The following is a 21,595-nucleotide window of genomic DNA, read 5'->3' as shown; positions in this document are numbered from 1 at the left end:
TGTCTCATAACTAAGGGTTATGTCTGCGTCTTTGTGTGTTTCAGCACGAAGGCAATCCATCTCGAGGCTACCTCCGACCTCACCACTGAAAGATTTCTTGCAGCCTTCTCTCGGTTTGTCGCACGGAGACAATGCCCACAGCGCATTTACTCCGACAATGGCAAAACCTTCGTAGGGGCCTCAAAGGCGCTCGAACAAGATTTCCTGAACGCCACCAAGCTTGATATAATGAAGGCATTTCCCCAGCACATTTTATCCTGGCAGTTCATTCCGCCAAGCGCCCCCATATGGGAGGACTGTGGGAAGCAGGGGTCAAAAGTTTTAAGACCCTGTTTTACAAGTCCTCGTCCACTGTCAAATACACCTTCGAGGAACTTTCCACTCTCCTGTGTAGGATCGAAGCGTGCCTAAACTCCAGGCCAATCTCTCCCATGAGCGAGGATCCAGAGGACCTGCTGGCCCTAAGCCCGGGACATTTCCTGATTGGAGGACCGCTCTTATCCATTGCGGAACCGGAAATTCTGGTCGAGCCTATGTCACTGATCAACCGATGGCAGCGACTGAAGGCAATCCAGCAGGCTTTCTGCCGCCGCTGGAAGAGTGAGTACCTCAAGGAGCTTCACAAACGGAACAAGTGGAAATCACCGACTCGCAGCATCCAGACCGGCGACCTCGTGATCGTGTCCGAAGATCATCTCCCCTCCAACGAGTGGCGCTTAGGGCGAATTGAGCGCACTCTGCCCGGGGCTGACGGTCTCGTCCGAGTGGCTGATGTCACCACCGCGCGTGGGTCTATCCGAAGACCCGTAGCGAAGCTTATTCTGTTGCAAGACAGCAGGAGTCCTGAGCCTAAAACCTTATCGTGACTCCCAATCCCTCTATGTTCCCTCCGAATGTCCTCGTCTCCGTGCATGTTGTTCGTTCCCGGCGCATAGACTAATCCACTCCCCCCTACGTAATTTCTTTCGTTACAGTTCGTTCAGCTCCCCCTTTCATAGCGACATGGCCCCACACGTCTGCCGCACCACCGCAGCAAACGAGCTGCTCCGCAGGGCACGAACGTGTACCGATGCCGGGTCTGTCGGGGGTTCATGCACTCCGGCAGTGTCAGCGCTTCCTGAACCTCCGAGGGGAAAAGCGGCTCCGGGCGGTGCTGATCAACAAGTATTGTCCCAATTGCTTGGCACACGAGCATTCATCCGACGCGTGCCGGACTCGCCATGGTTGCCGACGATGCGGGCAAAGGCACCATACCCTGCTCCACATGGCCGACCAACCGCCGAGACAACGTGCCTCCGCCCGGCGTCGCAGCCAATCACCCCACTCCGGGCGTGCTGCACCCCCGCTACAACCCTGTTCCCGATCATCGTCCGACCGCTCCGCTTCCCCAGAAGGCGCACCCGAAATCTCTCTATCCTCCCTGCTCCACGCCAGGACGACGACTGTCCTGCCAACCGCAGTTCTCCGGTTGGGCAATGGCTCGAAATCCTTCGAGACCCGCGTCCTTCTCGATGCGTGTGCGGCTGAGAGCCGCATCAATCGCTCCTTTGCCCGGTCCCTGGGGTTAGCTGTGACCAAGGTCGGGGTCGACCAAGCCTGTACGGCCGTCCTCGAGTCGAGGTCCAACGAGACGTTCCGACGGAACGTTATATTCCGGGTCGAAGAGGACTTGCTCATCCGCACTCCCATCCGGGAAGTGGCGGCGCCGGTTCGGGAGAAATTCGCCACCCTGATCCTGGCCGACCCCTATTTCTATCGGCCGGCGTCGGTGTCCGTGGTACTCGGGGCAGACCTCTATCCTGAGGTCATCCAACCAGGCTGTGTGCCCGGTCATAGCGGTACTCCCGCAGCCCAGAGCACCCTGTTCGGATGGGTCGTCTCCGGCTCCTGTGGCATCTAGGCGCTCCAGAACGTTGCCGTCCCCCGTCCTTTATATGTCCAGGGTGGCAATTGCAACATGTTGCAAGGGGGGCGGTATGTTCACGCCACCGGGTGAACAGCAGTGAGCGGCGAAGAGCAGTGAAGAGTGAGGAGGGTTTTTTGATCCTCGGCATCTACGGTCACACCAGGAGGGGTGACTGGGTTTTTTCCAATGGGCATCGCCATTATACTGAATCGAGATTTTCACCCGAACACCCGTTCACCTCCTGTATATTATACTTTGCGATTTGTCACTTTTTCCAACCGAACCATTTCGTGTGTGTGCCGGTATATCTTGTGAACTAAATAAAGCAAACATAGAATTAAAACGAAGTTTTCGCGCGTTTTAATCATTCTACTCACGTACGAGACCCTGAAGATATTGGCACCCGTCAACCACTTGTTACTATATCGGGTCCTTCCGCCCCGCCACAAACAATGTTCATGAAACTATGCCGAGTATTTAGAATATTTTTTTTGATATTGATTTAATTATCTTTGAATATAAATCGATATGCGTTAAAGTTTTGAGCTATATATTTTTTTAGTAATTACAAATTAATTTGTTGATCATTTATGAAATTGCAAATTTTCTTATATATATATTATGGAATGGTTTTGGGTTTTTTTTAATGTGAGATAACTTTGTTCTCAGAATACAGAATGAAACATTAGATTCTAAGAAATGAATGATTGTGAGAATACATTAATTTAAGTGAATAATAATGATTTTATAATGAGGTAATTTTCTGAACTTTCTTTTTGGGCAATCTAATGTGAATAGGGATGTTTGTTCTGGGATTTTCCCCTAGCGTGGGTAGAGAGCGCGGCTGTAGATACACCTATACAGCCAACACTAGGACTATTTTATTCTATTCTTTTCTCTCTATTCTATTTCGAGTTTCAGCACAGGGACTTTATTTAAAGTTGCTGACAGCCGATTGTCTTGCTAGCCGCATTAAGAGTCCCGCAGATGAATCGTGTTAACACCAAGATAGGCCTCACACAATAACGTATAGTTTCCGACTGCAATGGTTGGTAAGCCTTTGTGGTGTCGTGGTTATAGATATTTAGTTACAGATTAATTTTTGCCGCCCAACCATGGGCACATTCTAATTAGATACAATAATTTTTGCTGCCCATCGGCTACGTTAAGGCTTTGTACGTAACACTCTTGAAGGCCAAGTCGAGGCTAAATCGTTGGCAAATCTTGTCAGATTGGACGTGTTGGAAATGGATGAAGAGGCCACCAAAGCAGAAATATGCCATGCAGTATTGATGCAGCTAAGTCTATAGGTGACAGAAGATGATATAAAAAGCTTGCGTCCTTCCTATGGCGGATCCCAAAAGGCAATTTTATGCCTTCCGGCAAACGTGGCAGAAACAATTTTGAAAGCGGGGCAGCTAAAGATCGGCTACTCAGTATGCAGAGTTAGGCTCAACCAGAACGCAACCAGATGCTACAGATGCCTGGCATTTGGGCACGTAGCGGCTCGATGTCAAGACCCGATCGACAGGACGAATTGGTGTTTGAAGTGTGGCAGCAAGGACCACAAAGTAAGAGACTGCGCAAATAATGCCAACTGTTGCCTATTCGCAGCCAGAGGTGTCACCGAGCGGGCACATATAGCTGGCAGCCTTAGGTCCATCCGCAAAAGCAAGCGGCCAAGAGAAGCCGGCCCCACGAAAACGCTATGTTTAATTTTATCTAATTAAACTTGAATCCCTGCGAAGCGGCTCACGAGCTGCTGAAGCAGCAGGTGCGCGAAACGAGGTCTGACGTGGCAATCAGAAGTGAGCTTTTTCGTAGGATGTCTGCTGAGAATTGGATATGCAGTAATTCCGGCAAGGCCGTGCTTTGGGCATGTAGCAGTCCTAATGTACAACTGCGTTCTACTGCTGCTATTTCCCGCCTAGTCTAGACTATCTGGACTTCTGCGAATCGCTGGACGAACTAGCGGCGGACGCGAGAGCGCACAGCCCGTTCGTAATAGCTGGAGACTTCAATGCGTGGGCCCAAGAATGGGGCAGCAGCATAACAAATGCTCGCGGGCGCGCCGTTCTAGAGTCGCTAGCCTCATTAGACGTCGCACTTCTAAACTGCGGCTCTCGCAACACGTTCAACAGCTTGGCGAGAATTGCTGCATGGCGGCTGGATGACAACTACACAGCCAGCGACCATGAGGCCATCATTTTTTCCCTTGGACAGGCAGCTCGACCACAACAGACGCATACCCAGGCAGTAGAATTACCATATAAAGCTGACACGCTTAACACCCAGGCATTTACAGCTGCAATTTACGATGCGACGCTGGCTGCGGGATCTGCTCAAGGCATAGCAGACCAGCTATGTGGCATGCTGGCATCAGCCTGCGATGCGAGTATGGCCCGCTCCAGACCATTCAATAAACATCACCAACCAGTCTTCTGGTGGAATGATGAAATTGGAGATCTACGAAGGGCTTGCCTAACCGCAAGAAGGCGTTACCAAAGGGCAAGGAAGCGGCTGGACGTAAACTGGCCACAGATGCCCGGATTTATTCCCGAATCGTGCAGTCAAACTGGCTATGACGCTACGCCCAGAAGCATTTGTTGAAACCTTTAAAAAATGCTTATTGGAGGGAGTTTTTTCATCGCAGTGGAAAGTTCAAAAACTGGTATTGCTGCCAAATCCGGGGCAGCCACCTGACATAGCATCCTCCTACAGGCCGATTTGTCTAATAGACACAGTCGGCAAAGTCCTGGAAGGACTAATCAACACTAGGTTAAACGATCTAATCAGCAGGAGCAATGGCCTCTCGGAAAACCAATTCGGCTTTCGGAAGGCAAGGTCGACGATAGATGCAATCAGCAAAGTAGTTAATATTGTTGCAAATGCAATCGAGGGCTCCCGGTGGAAGGGCGGCTCTAAAAAATACTGCCTGGTCGTCACAATAGACGTTAAGAACGCCTTCAACACAGCGGACTGGGGCTGCATCCTGGGGTCGGTGTGTAGGCTGGAAGCGCCGGTATACCTGCAAGCCATCATACGGAGTTATTTTGATGGGAGAGTGCTGCGATTCATCACAGATGAGGGCTGCGACAGTCACCACATTTCTGCCGGAGTTCCACAAGGGTCCGTATTGGGCCCGCTACTGTGGAACATAATGTACGACGGCATTCTGAGGATCCCTCTACCACAACGATGCGAAACCATCGGATACGCAGATGACGTGGCGTTAGTGATCGTAGCCAAGGATCTTGCGACGACTGAAGCGTTTGCATCCTGCGCGATTGAAAAAATTACGAACTGGCTTCACTCAGTCGGTCTCTCACTGGCAGTGTTAAAAACGGAGGCGGTGCTTATTAGTAGTAGGAAGACAGTGGAAGTTGCTAGGATACTAGAAGAAAGATCTGCGATTGCCTCAAAGCGGGCTTTACGTTACCTGGGCTTATGGATAGACACTCGTCTATGCTTTCGGGAACATCTGAATCACGTACATACCAAGGCGGCGAGTACTGGGCAGGCCTTGCCCCGAATCATGTTAAATATCAGAGGCCCGAAACAGGAGCGCAGGCTGCTGCTAGCGAGTGTGCTAAAGTCAGTGATATTGTATTCAGCGCAAGTATGGTCGCAAGCTATTCACGTCCCGTCATACAGCAAAGGCATTAAAGCCACATATCGTCTATGCGCACTTCGAGTGTGCAGCGCTTTCAGGACCGTTTCGGAGGACGCTGCGTTGGTAATTGCGGGTATGATCCCAATCGACCTACTTGCCGATAAAGCCAAGGCGATCGCCGTAGCTGTCAGCCGCGGCACACCCAAAAAAGAGGCCAGCTCTGAGGCGAGTAATCGGAGTCTTGTGACTTGGCAAAGACGCTGGGATGCCTCTAGCAAGGGAAGGTGGACGCATCTCCTCATCCCAAACGTAACGGAGTGGACGGAGAGAAAACATGGGCAAGTTTCCTTCCAACTCACACAACTGCTTTCAGGTCACGGATGCTGCAGATCATATCTGCACCGGTTTGGGAATGAGCATGTACCCTTTTGCTTGGTCTGCGGCAGCAGCACAGTCGAAGACGCAAGACATATCTTGTTTGAATGCGTCAGGTTCAACAACGAGCGACAAAGGGTGGCAGACCTAATCAACACTGCCCTTACACCTGACAACTTGGTCACAGCTATGCTGGCCAAATCGGCGATCTGGGACGCAGTATGCGGCTTTGCGGGTGTGGTCTGTCAAGTCCTCAGACAAGAGGAACGCGCAAGAAACGGATAAGTATGCTAGCAACACGTTTTTGCGAAGCAATTCCCCCTGGGACGTCCCGCAAAAATTGTTTCGTATTATGCCTGCAGTCCGATAGAAAACATTGTATATTCTTATGTTATTGTTTTTATGTTATAAATAAAGGAATTAAAATAAAATATATCCTTTCAACCAACTACACCCGCACATAACACACACACACTTGCACATAAATGTTTAAGGGGTTGACTTTGCACTTTTCACTGCTAGATGGTAAGAAGATTTTAGCTCCAAAGTGTCAAAGATGCTTAAAAAATAATAATAAAGTGAGCAAAGATATGGCGGAGTATGAGCACAACGCGAGAGTGTACATAAAACAATTATGCAACATTTACGCGCGTAACTCATAAAAATTTCTGTCTCTATATTTGACGAGTTTTTGCAGTATTTGCAGCCCAACAAAATCTTAAAGAGGAATACAATTTATGAGCAAAGCAAATCAATAAAATTTTAAATATATCCCCAAAAATTGAATCATTATGTGAATAATTCAGATTTGACCACTGATGATTCAGATTTGAAGTGCACTGTATAGCAGCTGATTCTTCAGTTGTTTGTTCCTCTAATCAGCTTGTTCAGGTTAAACAGATTTTTTAAAGAAGAACAAATTTGTATGTTCCAATATAATTTATTTAATTCTAATCAAATAATCGATAGAACCATAGAGGATCAATATTTTCGCTGCCTACTATTGCAACAGTTTCAGTTACTGTCTACAATTATCATTATCATCGAAAGGAAAAAAGGAAAGAAAAAAAGTTTGATTCCTTTTAATTAACATCTTTTAATGATTTTAACGAACTGAAATAATTGCTAATGAAAATGCTTAGCACTCTGGAACAGATGATGCATAGTCAAGATTTAAGCAAACAATTAATCACCTATTTTATTAAATGAGCCACGTTTATATTCTATATAGTTTTCAGAGGGGGTAGAGAAAAAGAAAAGTGCGAGCAAATTCACAGACTTGGCAAAATGAATGAGTCTGGTCTTGTTCTACATCCCAACAGCCTTCGATTGAGTTCGATTCGTTTGGCTATTGTAAAATGGCCAGACCAAGAGCTAAGCCAATAATCAAGTCAATTGGAAGGGCGAAGAAGAAGCCAGGCAGTAGAGTTTTTTGACCAGGGGGCGGAAGCTAATTTATTACGAGCATTTAACAAGCATACGCTAGGGGGCTCTCTCAGGAGTCCTCTTTGATTTATTAGGTGTTTGGTTTAAAAGAAAAAAAACGGAAGCAAACGAATCCAACAATTTATAATTAATGTGGGCGGTCTAGTTGAGGCATTTTAATTTCTCAAACAAAATCGACGGCCCACAAAGCAGAAGCAGCAGCAAGGGATATCAAGCACAGGCCAAGCGAAATAAAAAGGAAGTCTCCTCTTGGCCTACGTCTCGCTTAACGCCCTACATTCCAAGAAACCCCAAAAAACAACGCCCGTCACAAGTGTCTCAGTCAATTTATGCGGTATAAAGCATAAATTTCACGGTTGCCGCATTATCTTCTATATCCGGTTTTTTATCTTTTCTTGATCCCTCAAGATCCCTTCAGTCCTTTGTTTACCGATGGGGCGAGAATTGGTGCAGCGTGAATATAAATCGGCGAATTTTCGTGCGAATATTCTTGAAAGAACAATGAAACTTGATTGAGTGATAGAATCAAAGTGGAAAGATAAAATATATAATATATCCTGCTCTTTTACTCCTTGGCAAACGAAATTATGTACAATAACTTTTAACTTATGATCCTTTGGCATCTAAAAGACCAAAAGGGTATTAACAGCATGTGTAACTTTGATTTTTAGCTCCAATTCTAGCTAAGTCAAGAAAGCTTGAATGATTTTTTCTTTCCGTGGAGTGGTTGGCTTGTTGGTAAATGAATACATCACGAAAATGAGAATAGAAGGACCAGAGAATACTATGGCTGTCTTATGAGTCTTTACTTCAGTGGATCTGGTTCTATGGATACTTAAATCGCTCAAGTTTGAAGTGCTTATGCAACTTGTTAACTTATTACGTGTACACACTCCCATAATCTTTATCCATCACAATCAACGTAATAAAAATGTATATAAATAAATGTTTATTTACAAACATTTGAAACCATTTGAACAAAACCATTTCCCAATGCTGAGTAAAGAAACGAGAAATCTAAATGTAAAATCCATTACGAAAAGCTAAAGAGAACAGTTTTAGATAACTTGTGCCAATTGGTTATGCAACTGAGAGTTCTTCCATATGAATTTTAACTCGTTTGCCCATAGCAAGGGTTTCGCTTTTTAGATTTTTTTCTATTTTTTTTTCTATATTTCTTTAATTTGAAAACTTTGTACTTTTGACCACATTGTTTAAAATTTTAAACATTTAATTACATTAAATTTTCAAAGTAACTTAATAAAAATATAATCGAAATTTAAAAAGTTAAACTCAAGATCGAAACCTGATCCGGGGCTATATGTGAAGCAATACCATAGAAGGCAGATAATACTAAAAATGATCTTTAAAGAGAAATATTTATATTTATTTATTATTAATTATAAAACTTTAATCAAATATCTGTGTGTAAGCTTTTAAATTATGTAAAATATCTACAACTGTTCTTTTAATCCATGTTTTTCCTTTACTTGTTTATTTGAATACTTAAAAACTAAATTCCCTGCCTTCAACTTTAGAAGATTTTTCTGAAAATTAATTGTTTTTAGACTGCTTAAAATGACTACTAAAGCTTTTGCTGCGGACTTTTATATAGAAAAGAGGAGAGTTATTTCTAGTACAACAAATTTACATTTTAAATATATTTTGGTTGCAAATAGTTAAATAAATCATATAATCATAAATCATTAAACGTTTCATTCTCAACAATTTTTTTTTTAACTTTTTCATTTTAGTTTTAATGTCATTTGTGTTGCTTTGACAGATGTTGAATGATAAAAAAAACCAATTCTTTAAGAACAAATTTACAATATTTATTGGTTAAGTCAAATGCAATTAAGTTTTTTGCCCAAGATTCTGTTTGGGTTTGAGTGTGTTTATGCTATAATTAATGGGCGTGGCCCATATCTTTGTATAGGCATACCGATGCATGTCAAATATGCAAAACTGTCTCCTGAGCAGCTTGTTGACAAGCAAATTGCGGCATAAATTTTGCTTGAAAATAATCGCATTTGAAATTTATGGAAAATTAATTTTTCACTTTACTTTCTTAATAGACGGTGGCAAAGTGAAACTGAGTTGATGTGATTTTATCGAAAACTATAAATTGTTTACTTATAATGGAATGGCAAACCTCAAAAGTGCGATTTCGTTTGCATCTGTCATTTCTTACTCGGCTAAAGTTAATTGTTTTGATGACGAAAGTTTATGCAACACTTCAGTTCACTTAAATAAGAAAAAGTTTAAATGGAAGACAAGCGATGAGTAATTTTCTCATTAATACAAAACTTTGTATACCGATCAGTTAGCCATTTTCCAACTTCCCTTTTGCCTAGCCAGTTTTAATCATTATGCATCTAAAATTAATTAATGCTTTTCCTGTGCGCGTAAATTGCATAAATCTTGCTAAATGTAATTAACACAACAAAAAAGTATAACACTCAAAAAGAGGAAAGAGAAGACAGAGAGGGAGAGAGCGGAAAAAATGTTAAAAATTAAAACGGAAAAAAGTGAAACGGAAATGCTGTGCTTTTTTTTTTAATTCTGCAAAAGTGGAAATCAACATTGAATCGAACACTTTGATGAATTTTGCAGCAAGCCAAAAGCATTTCCGCTCGACTTCCGGACTTGTCGCAGACTGAATTTTTTATTAAATTGTATGCTAAAGCCATATTAAAATTTTCTTAAAAGCCAAAGCAAGAGCTGGCGAAGTAAGCCAATGGACCAATTGTTTAACAAATTCATTTCCCATCTCGTCTCTGTCGGGAAGTTTCTTTCAATGTTTACCTTTTTCTAGGCCACTTCTTCTCCTCGACATGAAAAATATAATTAACTTTTACTTGAAAGATGCATAACTAAATTTTGTCGGTTGATAAGATTGAAATCTTAGTTAGAAAAATTTGAATGAACTTTCCAAATAGTAAAATTGCTTAGTCTTCTTAAGATTTCGTAGAACTAGCAAGGGCATATAATCATAGCCCATCATAGTTTACAAAAAATTAATCAAAATATTTTTAAATACCCAACATTTTGGCTATTAATATTCTTAGATTGAGGTATCTTTCTGTTTCTGATGTGGCCTTAATTTTCTCACTTTGCGTGACTAAATTTTATTTAATTACGTATTCCGATAAACTTTAAGTAAGCCCAATAGATATTTAAAATCCCCAATGTCTACTGCTGTTGTTAACTTGGCATTTTGAAGGCAGAGCTCACAATTGAATCCTTTTTATTTGTATTTTTTTTTTTCGTTTCTTGTTTTTGTTGGCCAGATGGAAGCCACTTGAAAAGGCGTGAGAGAAGGAGCAGAGATAAAAATTTAATTAAGACCCAGCAGTAACACCTTTGTCAACTAATTACATGTCGCAGTCGATGGCCGACGAAAGGCCAAAGCCCAACCAATTTCAAAAAGGATTTAATTGGAAAAAAAAATGATAAGGTTGAATTGAATGTGCGTTTTTGGTAATGTTTGTCTACCCTTGCCAAGTCTCTGTATTATTGAAATATAATCTGTTACGATCAGTCTATGTGAAAAACTAAACTAAAAAACAAACTAAAGCATTTGGATAGCTTATGTGATCTGAAGATCACAAGGATGTAAGTCTAGAGATGAATTTAGTCAGGCCTTACCCAACAAGTGAATATACTTTTTTTGAGGGGAAAGGGAATAAAATGAAAACACGAACACGAAAAGCATTGAGTGACAAAGGTGTGATTTATTATTTTGGATTGCTTTTTCGGTTTTTTTTTTCCTGTACTTCTTCACGTTTTCTCTCCAGCGTCTGCTTCTCTTTTGTCGCCGTTTTCAATTGTCTGCAATGTTTCTTTCTTTCTTTCCTTACTTTAATTCGTTCATTGTAATTTTTTGCCAGTTGTTTGTTGGAAATTTGTTTTTTCAATACTTAGCGCAAAGAATTTTCTCTGTCTGCATCGTTAGACAAATTAAAAAGGGTTCCAAAATGGCACCAAAATGGGTGCTTAGGGTCGTATACATACAATAAACTACAGACTGAAGATGCCAGAGGCGAGGAAGAAAGAAAGAACCAAATGGGGTGTTATGAAAAGAGATAGAAAGATTTTTTGCTGTATCTTAGTATATTGGTTGAGCTTTAATTCCTTTTCAAAACCTATTATGGAATAGTGTTATTGTGATCAACAGAGATAACACACTTCGTATGCTATATTACTGCTTAAGGAAACATTGAGTAATAATACTTTCTGAACAATATTTTTAAAATTTGTAAACAGCTAAAAATATTCAATCTTTTGATGGTTTTCTTAATCGTTTTCTTTTCTTTTTTTTTGAATCTATCTTGAATTAAATCTATCTATCTGGTATATGGCTGCTGATAATCAAAAGAGAAAGGCTAAAAAAACATTTAAAAGTGCATACTCTGCTTATTATAAATAGAAGATTTTAATACTAGACTCATATTCTGTACTACTGTACTGTACGACCAGAACACTCCTTATGAGAGTAAACAGTCTCAAGTGCTTTTGCATTGGTGTTCATGCTCTTTTATCACAAAGAACAAAAGTAAAACGGAAAAAAGAAAATCGAACATGGGAAGGATATTTTAGCAGCGAGAAGTGTAGTCCAAACTGTTTGGCCAAAAAGCATTCTCCCACACACGCACACACGCACACACGCACACATACGCATCAGGGACTTCCTATCTTCCTCAGAATGTGAGAAAAACTTTTGCGACCTGTTGGAAGAGTTCTTTGGAATTTTTAAGGATTTCAGAAATGTTCGCTGTTTGGATTTCAATGAGGTGACTCCAGACACTGAGTACAATGGGCGGCTGTACATAGCAGCGGCCAATGAGGATACGATGGACTGGGTGGCGGGCAACGTATGCTCCATGGAGACATATCAGGCCACCAGTGGGCCGTGGTGAGCCGCAAAGATGCAGCCCCCATAGTGACAGATATTTGTCCAAATGAACAGCTTGAGATCTGGATGGATGCAGAGAGTGTGGACATCATCAAGGAAAGATGCAACAGCCTCAAATTTTGTTTTTGGATTATCAAATTTGAGTTTTGCGATTAGAACACGCTTTTATATTTTTATTTTATGCAATATATATTTTGAAATGTTAAAAAAAAGGTTACAATTGCGGCAGTCTCATTTGTCTGCAGATTATTCTGACTGGCAACGATAGTTTGTCGTAATAGAAAAATATTGTTGCTTTACTAACGAAACGTTGATTGGTGAATTTTGTCATCAAAGTTTATTATGCCAAAAGTATCCATGTCCTTGTTTCACATCTACTTTGTATCGGCACTCTTTTGACTTGGTTAAGGCTGGAACAGGAATACGTAAACAGGGATAAACAAAACTTCCCAATAATCAATATTGCACGATCTAAAATATTACGTTTCGAATTAAATTCATCTATAAACCAGAGGGATGGGGCAAACTTCGACCGCGTCAAAGTTTGTATACCCTTGCAACTTTTTTGGTAACTCTTTCCTTACCTATAGCCATCAAAATGGAAAAATTTTTTTTTTATCTAAAAAAGCTAAAGTTTGCGAAAGAACGGCCTAAAATCTTAGCATAGGAAATAACGAAGATATTGATCAAAGTCACTGTTTACCACCGATTGTTCCTATGGGAGCTATATGATATAGTCGCCCGATTTTAGTTTGATTCGGCACAGTCATTAATGGTTATATTAAACTGAGAAATAACAAATTTTTATGACATTTGCGTAGAAAGTAACGAATTTACTTGGGTTCTATTCAATAATCTCTTAGTTTTTCAACTATTTTAACGAAAATTGCTAATAATTCACTGATTAAAAAGAGACAGAAAGATTTGGCAATTTCATACTGCTAAGTTTATTTTCGAAAATATCTAGTACTCTCAGCTGGACGGAAGCAATTCACACATTTTTGAGATCCAAGAAGGCCTGGGATGTTTGTAAAATTCGACCTGGTCAAGGGGGTACAGTACTTGAATCATTCTAATTCGTCAACTCATACAGTCAACATCAAAAATAAAACAAAAAGTTTACTTCTGAAAATCAAAAAGAGAAAAACAAAAGTGAAAACATGTTGACTGTTCAATTGATCATGCAATCCGGAAAGGTTAGTAAACGTGAGGATATAATCGTGACCAAGTGTTCTTTTCCAGCCATTGGTTAAGAAGCTCCCAATCTCAGCTACCGTATACGAGCTAAAGGCTGAGCTTCAGAGCCTTCTCAATATTGAGCCGGAAACATTGGAGATTGCTGCATCTGATGTAACGTGTGCCGATTCAGATCTTTTAATAGAAGTTGCTGGTCTAGGCAAAAACAAACAAATTAAGCCGGTTGTGTCTTGCTATGAAGGCAACAATTTTGTGGGCTTGATACTATTTTCCCTTGGGGGCGAGGATTTCGCCGATCCATTAGTCGATAATTCGGTGTCAGACTTAAGTATCGAAGATAGTGGCGGATCCGTCCAGCCGTCCATTATTGATTGCAAGCGAGGTATTAAACGAAAAGCCCAAGGACATGAAATAACCATAGAGACTAAACGGTAAGTATTAGGAATAGAAAATCAAAATTCAGTGACTGAATATTCCGTCTTTTGAAAATAGGATCAAATATGTTCTCGAATCCAGTGAGGAGAGTCTAGAAAACCACTCGTATGGAGATATGCAGGAGGCATGCGATATGGGAGGCTGCGGAATAAAGTCCCGACCACGCCCGGTTAAACATGAAATCGAAATGGAACCTGATGTTATAAATGGTCAGCAGCCCCCGTACGTTAACATTCTCCCAGAGAACAGGCCGTTTGTCGTGGTTATATCTTCCTCAGAATGTGAGAAAAACTTTTGCGACCTGTTGGAAGAGTTCTTTGGAATTTTTAAGGATTTCAGAAATGTTCGCTGTTTGGATTTCAATGAGGTGACTCCAGACACTGAGTACAATGGGCGGCTGTACATTGCAGCGGCCAATGAGGATACGATGGACTGGGTGGCGGGCAACGTATGCTCCATGGAGACATATCAGGCCACCAGTCTCATAGACTTCCTACACCTGACACCGGCCAGAGTTACATGGCCAAAGGTCGAGAAGTGGGCCGTGGTGAGCCGCAAAGATGCAGCCCCCATAGTGACAGTTATTTGTCCAAATGAACAGCTTGAGATCTGGATGGATGCAGAGAGTGTGGACATCATCAAGGAAAGATGCAACAGCCTCAAATTTTGTTTTTGGATTATCAAATTTGAGTTTTGCGATTAGAACACGCTTTTATATTTTTATTTTATGCAATATATATTTTGAAATGTTAAAAAAAAGGTTACATTTGCGGCAGTCTCATTTGTCTGCCGATTATTCTGACTGGCAACGATAGTTTGTCGTAATAGAAAAATATTGTTGCTTTACTAACGAAACGTTGATTGGTGAATTTTGTCATCAAAGTTTATTATGCCAAAAGTATCCATGTCCTTGTTTCACGTCTACTTTGTATCGGCACTCTTTTGACTTGGTTAAGGCTGGAACAGGAATACGTAAACAGGGATAAACAAGACTTCCCAATAATCAATATTGCACGATCTAAAATATTACGTTTCGAATTAAATTCATCTATAAACCAGAGGGATGGGGCAAACTTCGACCGCGTCAAAGTTTGTATACCCTTGCAACTTTTTTGGTAACTCTTTCCTTACCTCTAGCCATCAAAATGGAAAAACGTTTTATCTAAAAAGGCTAAAGTTTCCGGTTAAACATGAAATCGAAATGAAACCTGATGTTATAAATGGTCAGCGGCCCCCGTACGTTAACATTCTCCCAGAGAACAGGCCGTTTGTCGTGGTTATGTCTTCCTCAGAATGTGAGAAAAACTTTTGCGACCTGTTGGAAGAGTTCTTTGGAATTTTTAAGGATTTCAGAAATGTTCGCTGTTTGGATTTCAATGAGGTGACTCCAGACACTGAGTACAATGGGCGGCTGTACATAGCAGCGGCCAATGAGGATACGATGGACTGGGTGGCGGGCAACGTATGCTCCATGGAGACATATCAGGCCACCAGTCTCATAGACTTCCTACACCTGACACCGGCCAGAGTTACATGGCCAAAGGTCGAGAAGTGTTTCCAAGCAATTTTCGAGCTTCTGGAACAGCAGAATGCTGATATTACGACGGAGAAGTGGGCCGTGGTGAGCCGCAAAGATGCAGCCCCCATAGTGACAGATATTTGTCCAAATGAACAGCTTGAGATCTGGATGGATGCAGAGAGTGTGGACATCATCAAGGAAAGATGCAACAGCCTCAAATTTTGTTTTTGGATTATCAAATTTGAGTTTTGCGATTAGAACACGCTTTTATATTTTTATTTTATGCAATATATATTTTGAAATGTTAAAAAAAAGGTTACAATTGCGGCAGTCTCATTTGTCTGCCGATTATTCTGACTGGCAACGATAGTTTGTCGTAATAGAAAAATATTGTTGCTTTACTAACGAAACGTTGATTGGTGAATTTTGTCATCAAAGTTTATTATGCCAAAAGTATCCATGTCCTTGTTTCACATCTACTTTGTATCGGCACTCTTTTGACTTGGTTAAGGCTGGAACAGGAATACGTAAACAGGGATAAACAAAACTTCCCAATAATCAATATTGCACGATCTAAAATATTGAAATCTAAATGGAACCTGATGTTATAAATGGTCAGCGGCCCCTGTACGTTAACATTCTCCCAGAGAACAGGCCGTTTGTCGTGGGTATATCTTCCTCAGAATGTGAGAAAAACTTTTGCGACCTGTTGGAAGAGTTCTTTGGAATTTTTAAGGATTTCAGAAATGTTCGCTGTTTGGATTTCAATGAGGTGACTCCAGACACTGAGTACAATGGGCGGCTGTACATTGCAGCGGCCAATGAGGATACGATGGACTGGGTGGCGGGCAACGTATGCTCCATGGAGACATATCAGGCCACCAGTCTCATAGACTTCCTACACCTGACACCGGCCAGAGTTACATGGCCAAAGGTCGAGAAGTGTTTCCAAGCAATTTTCGAGCTTCTGGAACAGCAGAATGCTGATATTACGACGGAGAAGTGGGCCGTGGTGAGCCGCAAAGATGCAGCCCCCATAGTGACAGATATTTGTCCAAATGAACAGCTTGAGATCTGGATGGATGCAGAGAGTGTGGACATCATCAAGGAAAGATGCAACAGCCTCAAATTTTGTTTTTGGATTATCAAATTTGAGTTTTGCGATTAGAACACGCTTTTATATTTTTATTTTATGCAATATATATTTTGAAATGTTAAAAAAAAGGTTACAGTTGCGGCAGTCTCATTTGTCTGCAGATTATTCTGACTGGCAACGATAGTTTGTCGTAATAGAAAAATATTGTTGCTTTACTAACGAAACGTTGATTGGTGAATTTTGTCATCAAAGTTTATTATGCCAAAAGTATCCATGTCCTTGTTTCACATCTACTTTGTATCGGCACTCTTTTGACTTGGTTAAGGCTGGCACAGGAATACGTAAACAGGGATAAACAAAACTTCCCAATAATCAATATTGCACGATCTAAAATATTACGTTTCGAATTAAATTCATCTATAAACCAGAGGGATGGGGCAAACTTCGACCGCGTCAAAGTTTGTATACCCTTGCAACTTTTTTGGTAACTCTTTCCTTACCTATAGCCATCAAAATTTTTATGACATTTGCGTAGAAAGTAAAGAATTTACTTGGGTTCTATTCAATAATCTCTTAGTTTTTCAACTATTTTAACGAAAATTGCTAATAATTCACTGATTAAAAAGAGACAGAAAGATTTGGCAATTTCATACTGCTAAGTTTATTTTCGAAAATATCTAGTACTCTCAGCTGGACGGAAGCAATTCACACATTTTGAGATCCAAGAAGGCCTGGGATGTTTGTAAAATTCGACCTGGTCAAGGGGGTATAGTACTTGAATCATTCTAATTCGTGAACTCATACAGTCAACATCAAAAATAAAACAAAAAGTTTACTTCTGAAAATCAAAAAAGAGAAAAACAAAAGTGAAAACATGTTGACTGTTCAATTGATCATGCAATCCGGAAAGGTTAGTAAACGTGAGGATATAACTTTTCATAATCGTGACCAAGTGTTCTTTTCCAGCCATTGGTTACGAAGCTCCCAATCTCAGCTACCGTATACGAGCTAAAGGCTGAGCTTCAGTGCCTTCTCAATATTGAGCCGGAAACATTGGAGATTTCTGCATCTGATGTAACGTGTGCCGATTCAGATCTTTTAATAGAAGTTGCTGGTCTAGGCAAAAACAAACAAATTAAGCCGGTTGTGTCTTGCTATGAAGGCAACCATTTTGTGGGCTTGATACTATTTTCCCTTGGGGGCGAGGATTTCGCCGATCCATTAGTCGATAATTCGGTGTCAGACTCAAGTATCGAAGACAGTGAATCTTCCGTCATTGAGCTATCCTCGGGATCTAGTGGCGGATCCGTCCAGCCATCCACTATTGATTGCAAGCGAGGTATTAAACGAAAAGCCCAAGGACATGAAATAACCATAGAGACTAAACGGTAAGTATTAGGAATAGAAAATCAAAATTCAGTGACTGAATATTCCGTCTTTTGAAAATAGGATCAAATATGTTCTCGAATCCAGTGAGGAGAGTCTAGAAAACCACTCGTATGGAGATATGCAGGAGGCATGCGATATGGGAGGCTGCGGAATAAAGTCCCGACCACGCCCGGTTAAACATGAAATCGAAATGGAACCTTATGTTATAAATGGTCAGCGGCCCCCGTACGTTAACATTCTCCCAGAGAACAGGCCGTTTGTCGTGGTTATATCTTCCTCCGAATGTGAGAAAAACTTTTGCGACCTGTTGGAAGAGTTCTTTGGAATTTTTAAGGATTTCAGAAATGTTCGCTGTTTGGATTTCAATGAGGTGACTCCAGACACTGAGTACAATGGGCGGCTGTACATTGCAGCGGCCAATGAGGATACGATGGACTGGGTGGCGGGCAACGTATGCTCCATGGAGACATATCAGGCCACCAGTCTCATAGACTTCCTACACCTGACACCGGCCAGAGTTACATGGCCAAAGGTCGAGAAGTGTTTCCAAGCAATTTTCGAGCTTCTGGAACAGCAGAATGCTGATATTACGACGGAGAAGTGGGCCGTGGTGAGCCGCAAAGATGCAGCCCCCATAGTGACAGATATTTGTCCAAATGAACAGCATGAGATCTGGATGGATGCAGAGAGTGTGGACATCATCAAGGAAAGATGCAACAGCCTCAAATTTTGTTTTTGGATTATCAAATTTGAGTTTTGCGATTAGAACACGCTTTTATATTTTTATTTTATGCAATATATATTTTGAAATGTTAAAAAAAAGGTTACAATTGCGGCAGTCTCATTTGTCTGCCGATTATTCTGACTGGCAACGATAGTTTGTCGTAATAGAAAAATATTGTTGCTTTACTAACGAAACGTTGATTGGTGAATTTTGTCATCAAAGTTTATTATGCCAAAAGTATCCATGTCCTTGTTTCACATCTACTTTGTATCGGCACTCTTTTGACTTGGTTAAGGCTGGCACAGGAATACGTAAACAGGGATAAACAAAACTTCCCAATAATCAATATTGCACGATCTAAAATATTACGTTTCGAATTAAATTCATCTATAAACCAGAGGGATGGGGCAAACTTCGACCGCGTCAAAGTTTGTATACCCTTGCAACTTTTTTGGCAACTCTTTCCTTACCTATAGCCATCAAAATGGAAAAACGTTTTATCTAAAAAGGCTAAAGTTTGCGAAAGAACGGCCTAAAATCTTAACATAGGAAATAACGAAGATATTGATCAAAGTCACTGTTTACCACCGATTGTTCCTACGGGAGCTATATGATATAGTCGCCCGATCTTAGTTTGATTCGGCACAGTCATTAATGGTTATATTAAACTGAGAAATAACAAATTTTTATGACATTTGCGTAGAAAGTAACGAATTTACTTGGGTTCTATTCAATAATCTCTTAGTTTTTCAACTATTTTAACGAAAATTGCTAATAATTCACTGATTAAAAAGAGACAGAAAGATTTGGCAATTTCATACTGCTAAGTTTATTTTCGAAAATATCTAGTACTCTCAGCTGGACGGAAGCAATTCACACATTTTTGAGATCCAAGAAGGCCTGGGATGTTTGTAAAATTCGACCTGGTCAAGGGGGTACAGTTCTTGAATCATTCTAATTCGTGAACTCATACAGTCAACATCAAAAATAAAACAAAAAGTTTACTTCTGAAAATCAAAAAAGAGAAAAACAAAAGTGAAAACATGTTGACTGTTCAATTGATCATGCAATCCGTAAAGGTTAGTGAACGTGAGGATATAACTTTTCATAATCGTGACCAAGTGTTCTTTTCCAGCCATTGGTTACGAAGCTCCCAATCTCAGCTACCGTATACGAGCTAAAGGCTGAGCTTTAGAGCCTTCTCAATATTGAGCCGGAAACATTGGAGATTTCTGCATCTGATGTAACGTGTGCCGATTCAGATCTTTTAATAGAAGTTGCTGGTCTAGGCAAAAACAAACAAATTAAGCCGGTTGTGTCTTGCTATGAAGGCAACAATTTTGTGGGCTTGATACTATTTTCCCTTGGGGGCGAGGATTTCGCCGATCCATTAGTCGATAATTTGGTGTCAGACTCAAGTATCGAAGATAGTGAATCTTCCGTCATTGAGCTATCCTCGGGATCTAGTGGCGGATCCGTCCAGCCATCCACTATTGATTGCAAGCGAGGTATTAAACGAAAAGCCCAAGGACATGAAATAACCATAGAGACTAAACGGTAAGTATTAGGAATAGAAAATCAAAATTCAGTGACTAAATATTCGGTTTTTTGAGATATGCAGGAGGCATGCGATATGGGAGGCTGCGGAATAAAGTCCCGACCACGCCCGGTTAAACATGAAATCGAAATGGAACCTGATGTTATAAATGGTCAGCGGCCCCCGTACGTTAACATTCTCCCAGAGAACAGGCCATTTGTCGTGGTTATATCTTCCTCAGAATGTGAGAAAAACTTTTGCGACCTGTTGAAAGAGTTCTTTGGAATTTTTAAGGATTTCAGAAATGTTCGCTGTTTGGATTTCAATGAGGTGACTCCAGACACTGAGTACAATGGGCGGCTGTACATTGCAGCGGCCAATGAGGATACGATGGACTGGGTGGCGGGCAACGTATGCTCCATGGAGACATATCAGGCCACCAGTCTCATAGACTTCCTACACCTGACACCGGCCAGAGTTACATGGCCAAAGGTCGAGAAGTGTTTCCAAGCAATTTTCGAGCTTCTGGAACAGCAGAATGCTGATATTACGACGGAGAAGTGGGCCGTGGTGAGCCGCAAAGATGCAGCCCCCATAGTGACAGATATTTGTCCAAATGAACAGCTTGAGATCTGGATGGATGCAGAGAGTGTGGACATCATCAAGGAAAGATGCAACAGCCTCAAATTTTGTTTTTGGATTATCAAATTTGAGTTTTGCGATTAGAACACGCTTTTATATTTTTATTTTATGCAATATATATTTTGAAATGTTAAAAAAAAGGTTACAATTGCGGCAGTCTCATTTGTCTGCCGATTATTCTGACTGGCAACGATAGTTTGTCGTAATAGAAAAATATTGTTGCTTTACTAACGAAACGTTGATTGGTGAATTTTGTCATCAAAGTTTATTATGCCAAAAGTATCCATGTCCTTGTTTCACATCTACTTTGTATCGGCACTCTTTTGACTTGGTTAAGGCTGGAACAGGAATACGTAAACAGGGATAAACAAAACTTCCCAATAATCAATATTGCACGATCTAAAATATTACGTTTCGAATTAAATTCATCTATAAACCAGAGGGATGGGGCAAACTTCGACCGCGTCAAAGTTTGTATACCCTTGCAACTTTTTTGGTAACTCTTTCCTTACCTATAGCCATCAAAATGGAAAAACGTTTTATCTAAAAAGGCTAAAGTTTGCGAAAGAACGGCCTAAAATCTTAGCCTAGGAAATAACGAAGATATTGATCAAAGTCACTGTTTACCACCGATTGTTCCTATGGGAGCTATATGATATAGTCGCCCGATCTTAGTTTGATTCGGCACAGTCATTAATGGTTATATTAAACTGAGAAATAACAAATTTTTATGACATTTGCGTAGAAAGTAACGAATTTACTTGGGTTCTATTTAATAATCTCTTAGTTTTTCAACTATTT

The 21,595-nt window shown here is 40.9% G+C and overlaps 2 protein-coding genes across 4 annotated transcripts; both read left to right on the top strand.

The window, feature by feature from the left end:
- Nucleotides 1-12,178: 12,178 nt before the first annotated feature.
- On the top strand, nt 12,179-20,879 carry LOC111519742. Of its 3 annotated transcripts, none has more exons than XM_047012655.1 (3): nt 12,179-12,238; nt 14,360-14,416; nt 15,431-15,665. In XM_047012655.1, exons 1-3 carry the CDS (start codon nt 12,194-12,196, stop codon nt 15,662-15,664), a joined length of 336 nt encoding a protein of 111 aa, XP_046868611.1. In that variant the 5' UTR covers nt 12,179-12,193; the 3' UTR covers nt 15,665. The 3 variants fall into 3 exon arrangements, with proteins under 3 accessions (XP_046868611.1, XP_046868609.1, XP_046868610.1); XM_047012653.1 differs by lacking the exon at nt 12,179-12,238 and adding an exon at nt 13,477-13,883 and having other exon boundaries at nt 13,945-14,416; XM_047012654.1 differs by lacking the exons at nt 12,179-12,238; nt 14,360-14,416; nt 15,431-15,665 and adding exons at nt 13,478-13,883; nt 13,945-14,000; nt 20,229-20,879.
- On the top strand, nt 17,387-18,658 carry LOC124461061. The gene is made up of 3 exons (XM_047012652.1): nt 17,387-17,412; nt 17,469-17,890; nt 17,952-18,658. Exons 1-3 carry the CDS (start codon nt 17,398-17,400, stop codon nt 18,655-18,657), a joined length of 1,143 nt encoding a protein of 380 aa, XP_046868608.1. The 5' UTR covers nt 17,387-17,397; the 3' UTR covers nt 18,658.
- Nucleotides 20,880-21,595: the final 716 nt, after the last annotated feature.

Source organism: Drosophila willistoni, unplaced genomic scaffold (genome assembly GCF_018902025.1).
Source record: "Drosophila willistoni isolate 14030-0811.24 unplaced genomic scaffold, UCI_dwil_1.1 Seg192, whole genome shotgun sequence".
NCBI lineage: Eukaryota > Metazoa > Arthropoda > Insecta > Diptera > Drosophilidae > Drosophila > Drosophila willistoni.
Note: the sequence above shows the minus strand (reverse complement) of the source record. Positions and strands in the feature narration are given on the sequence as shown.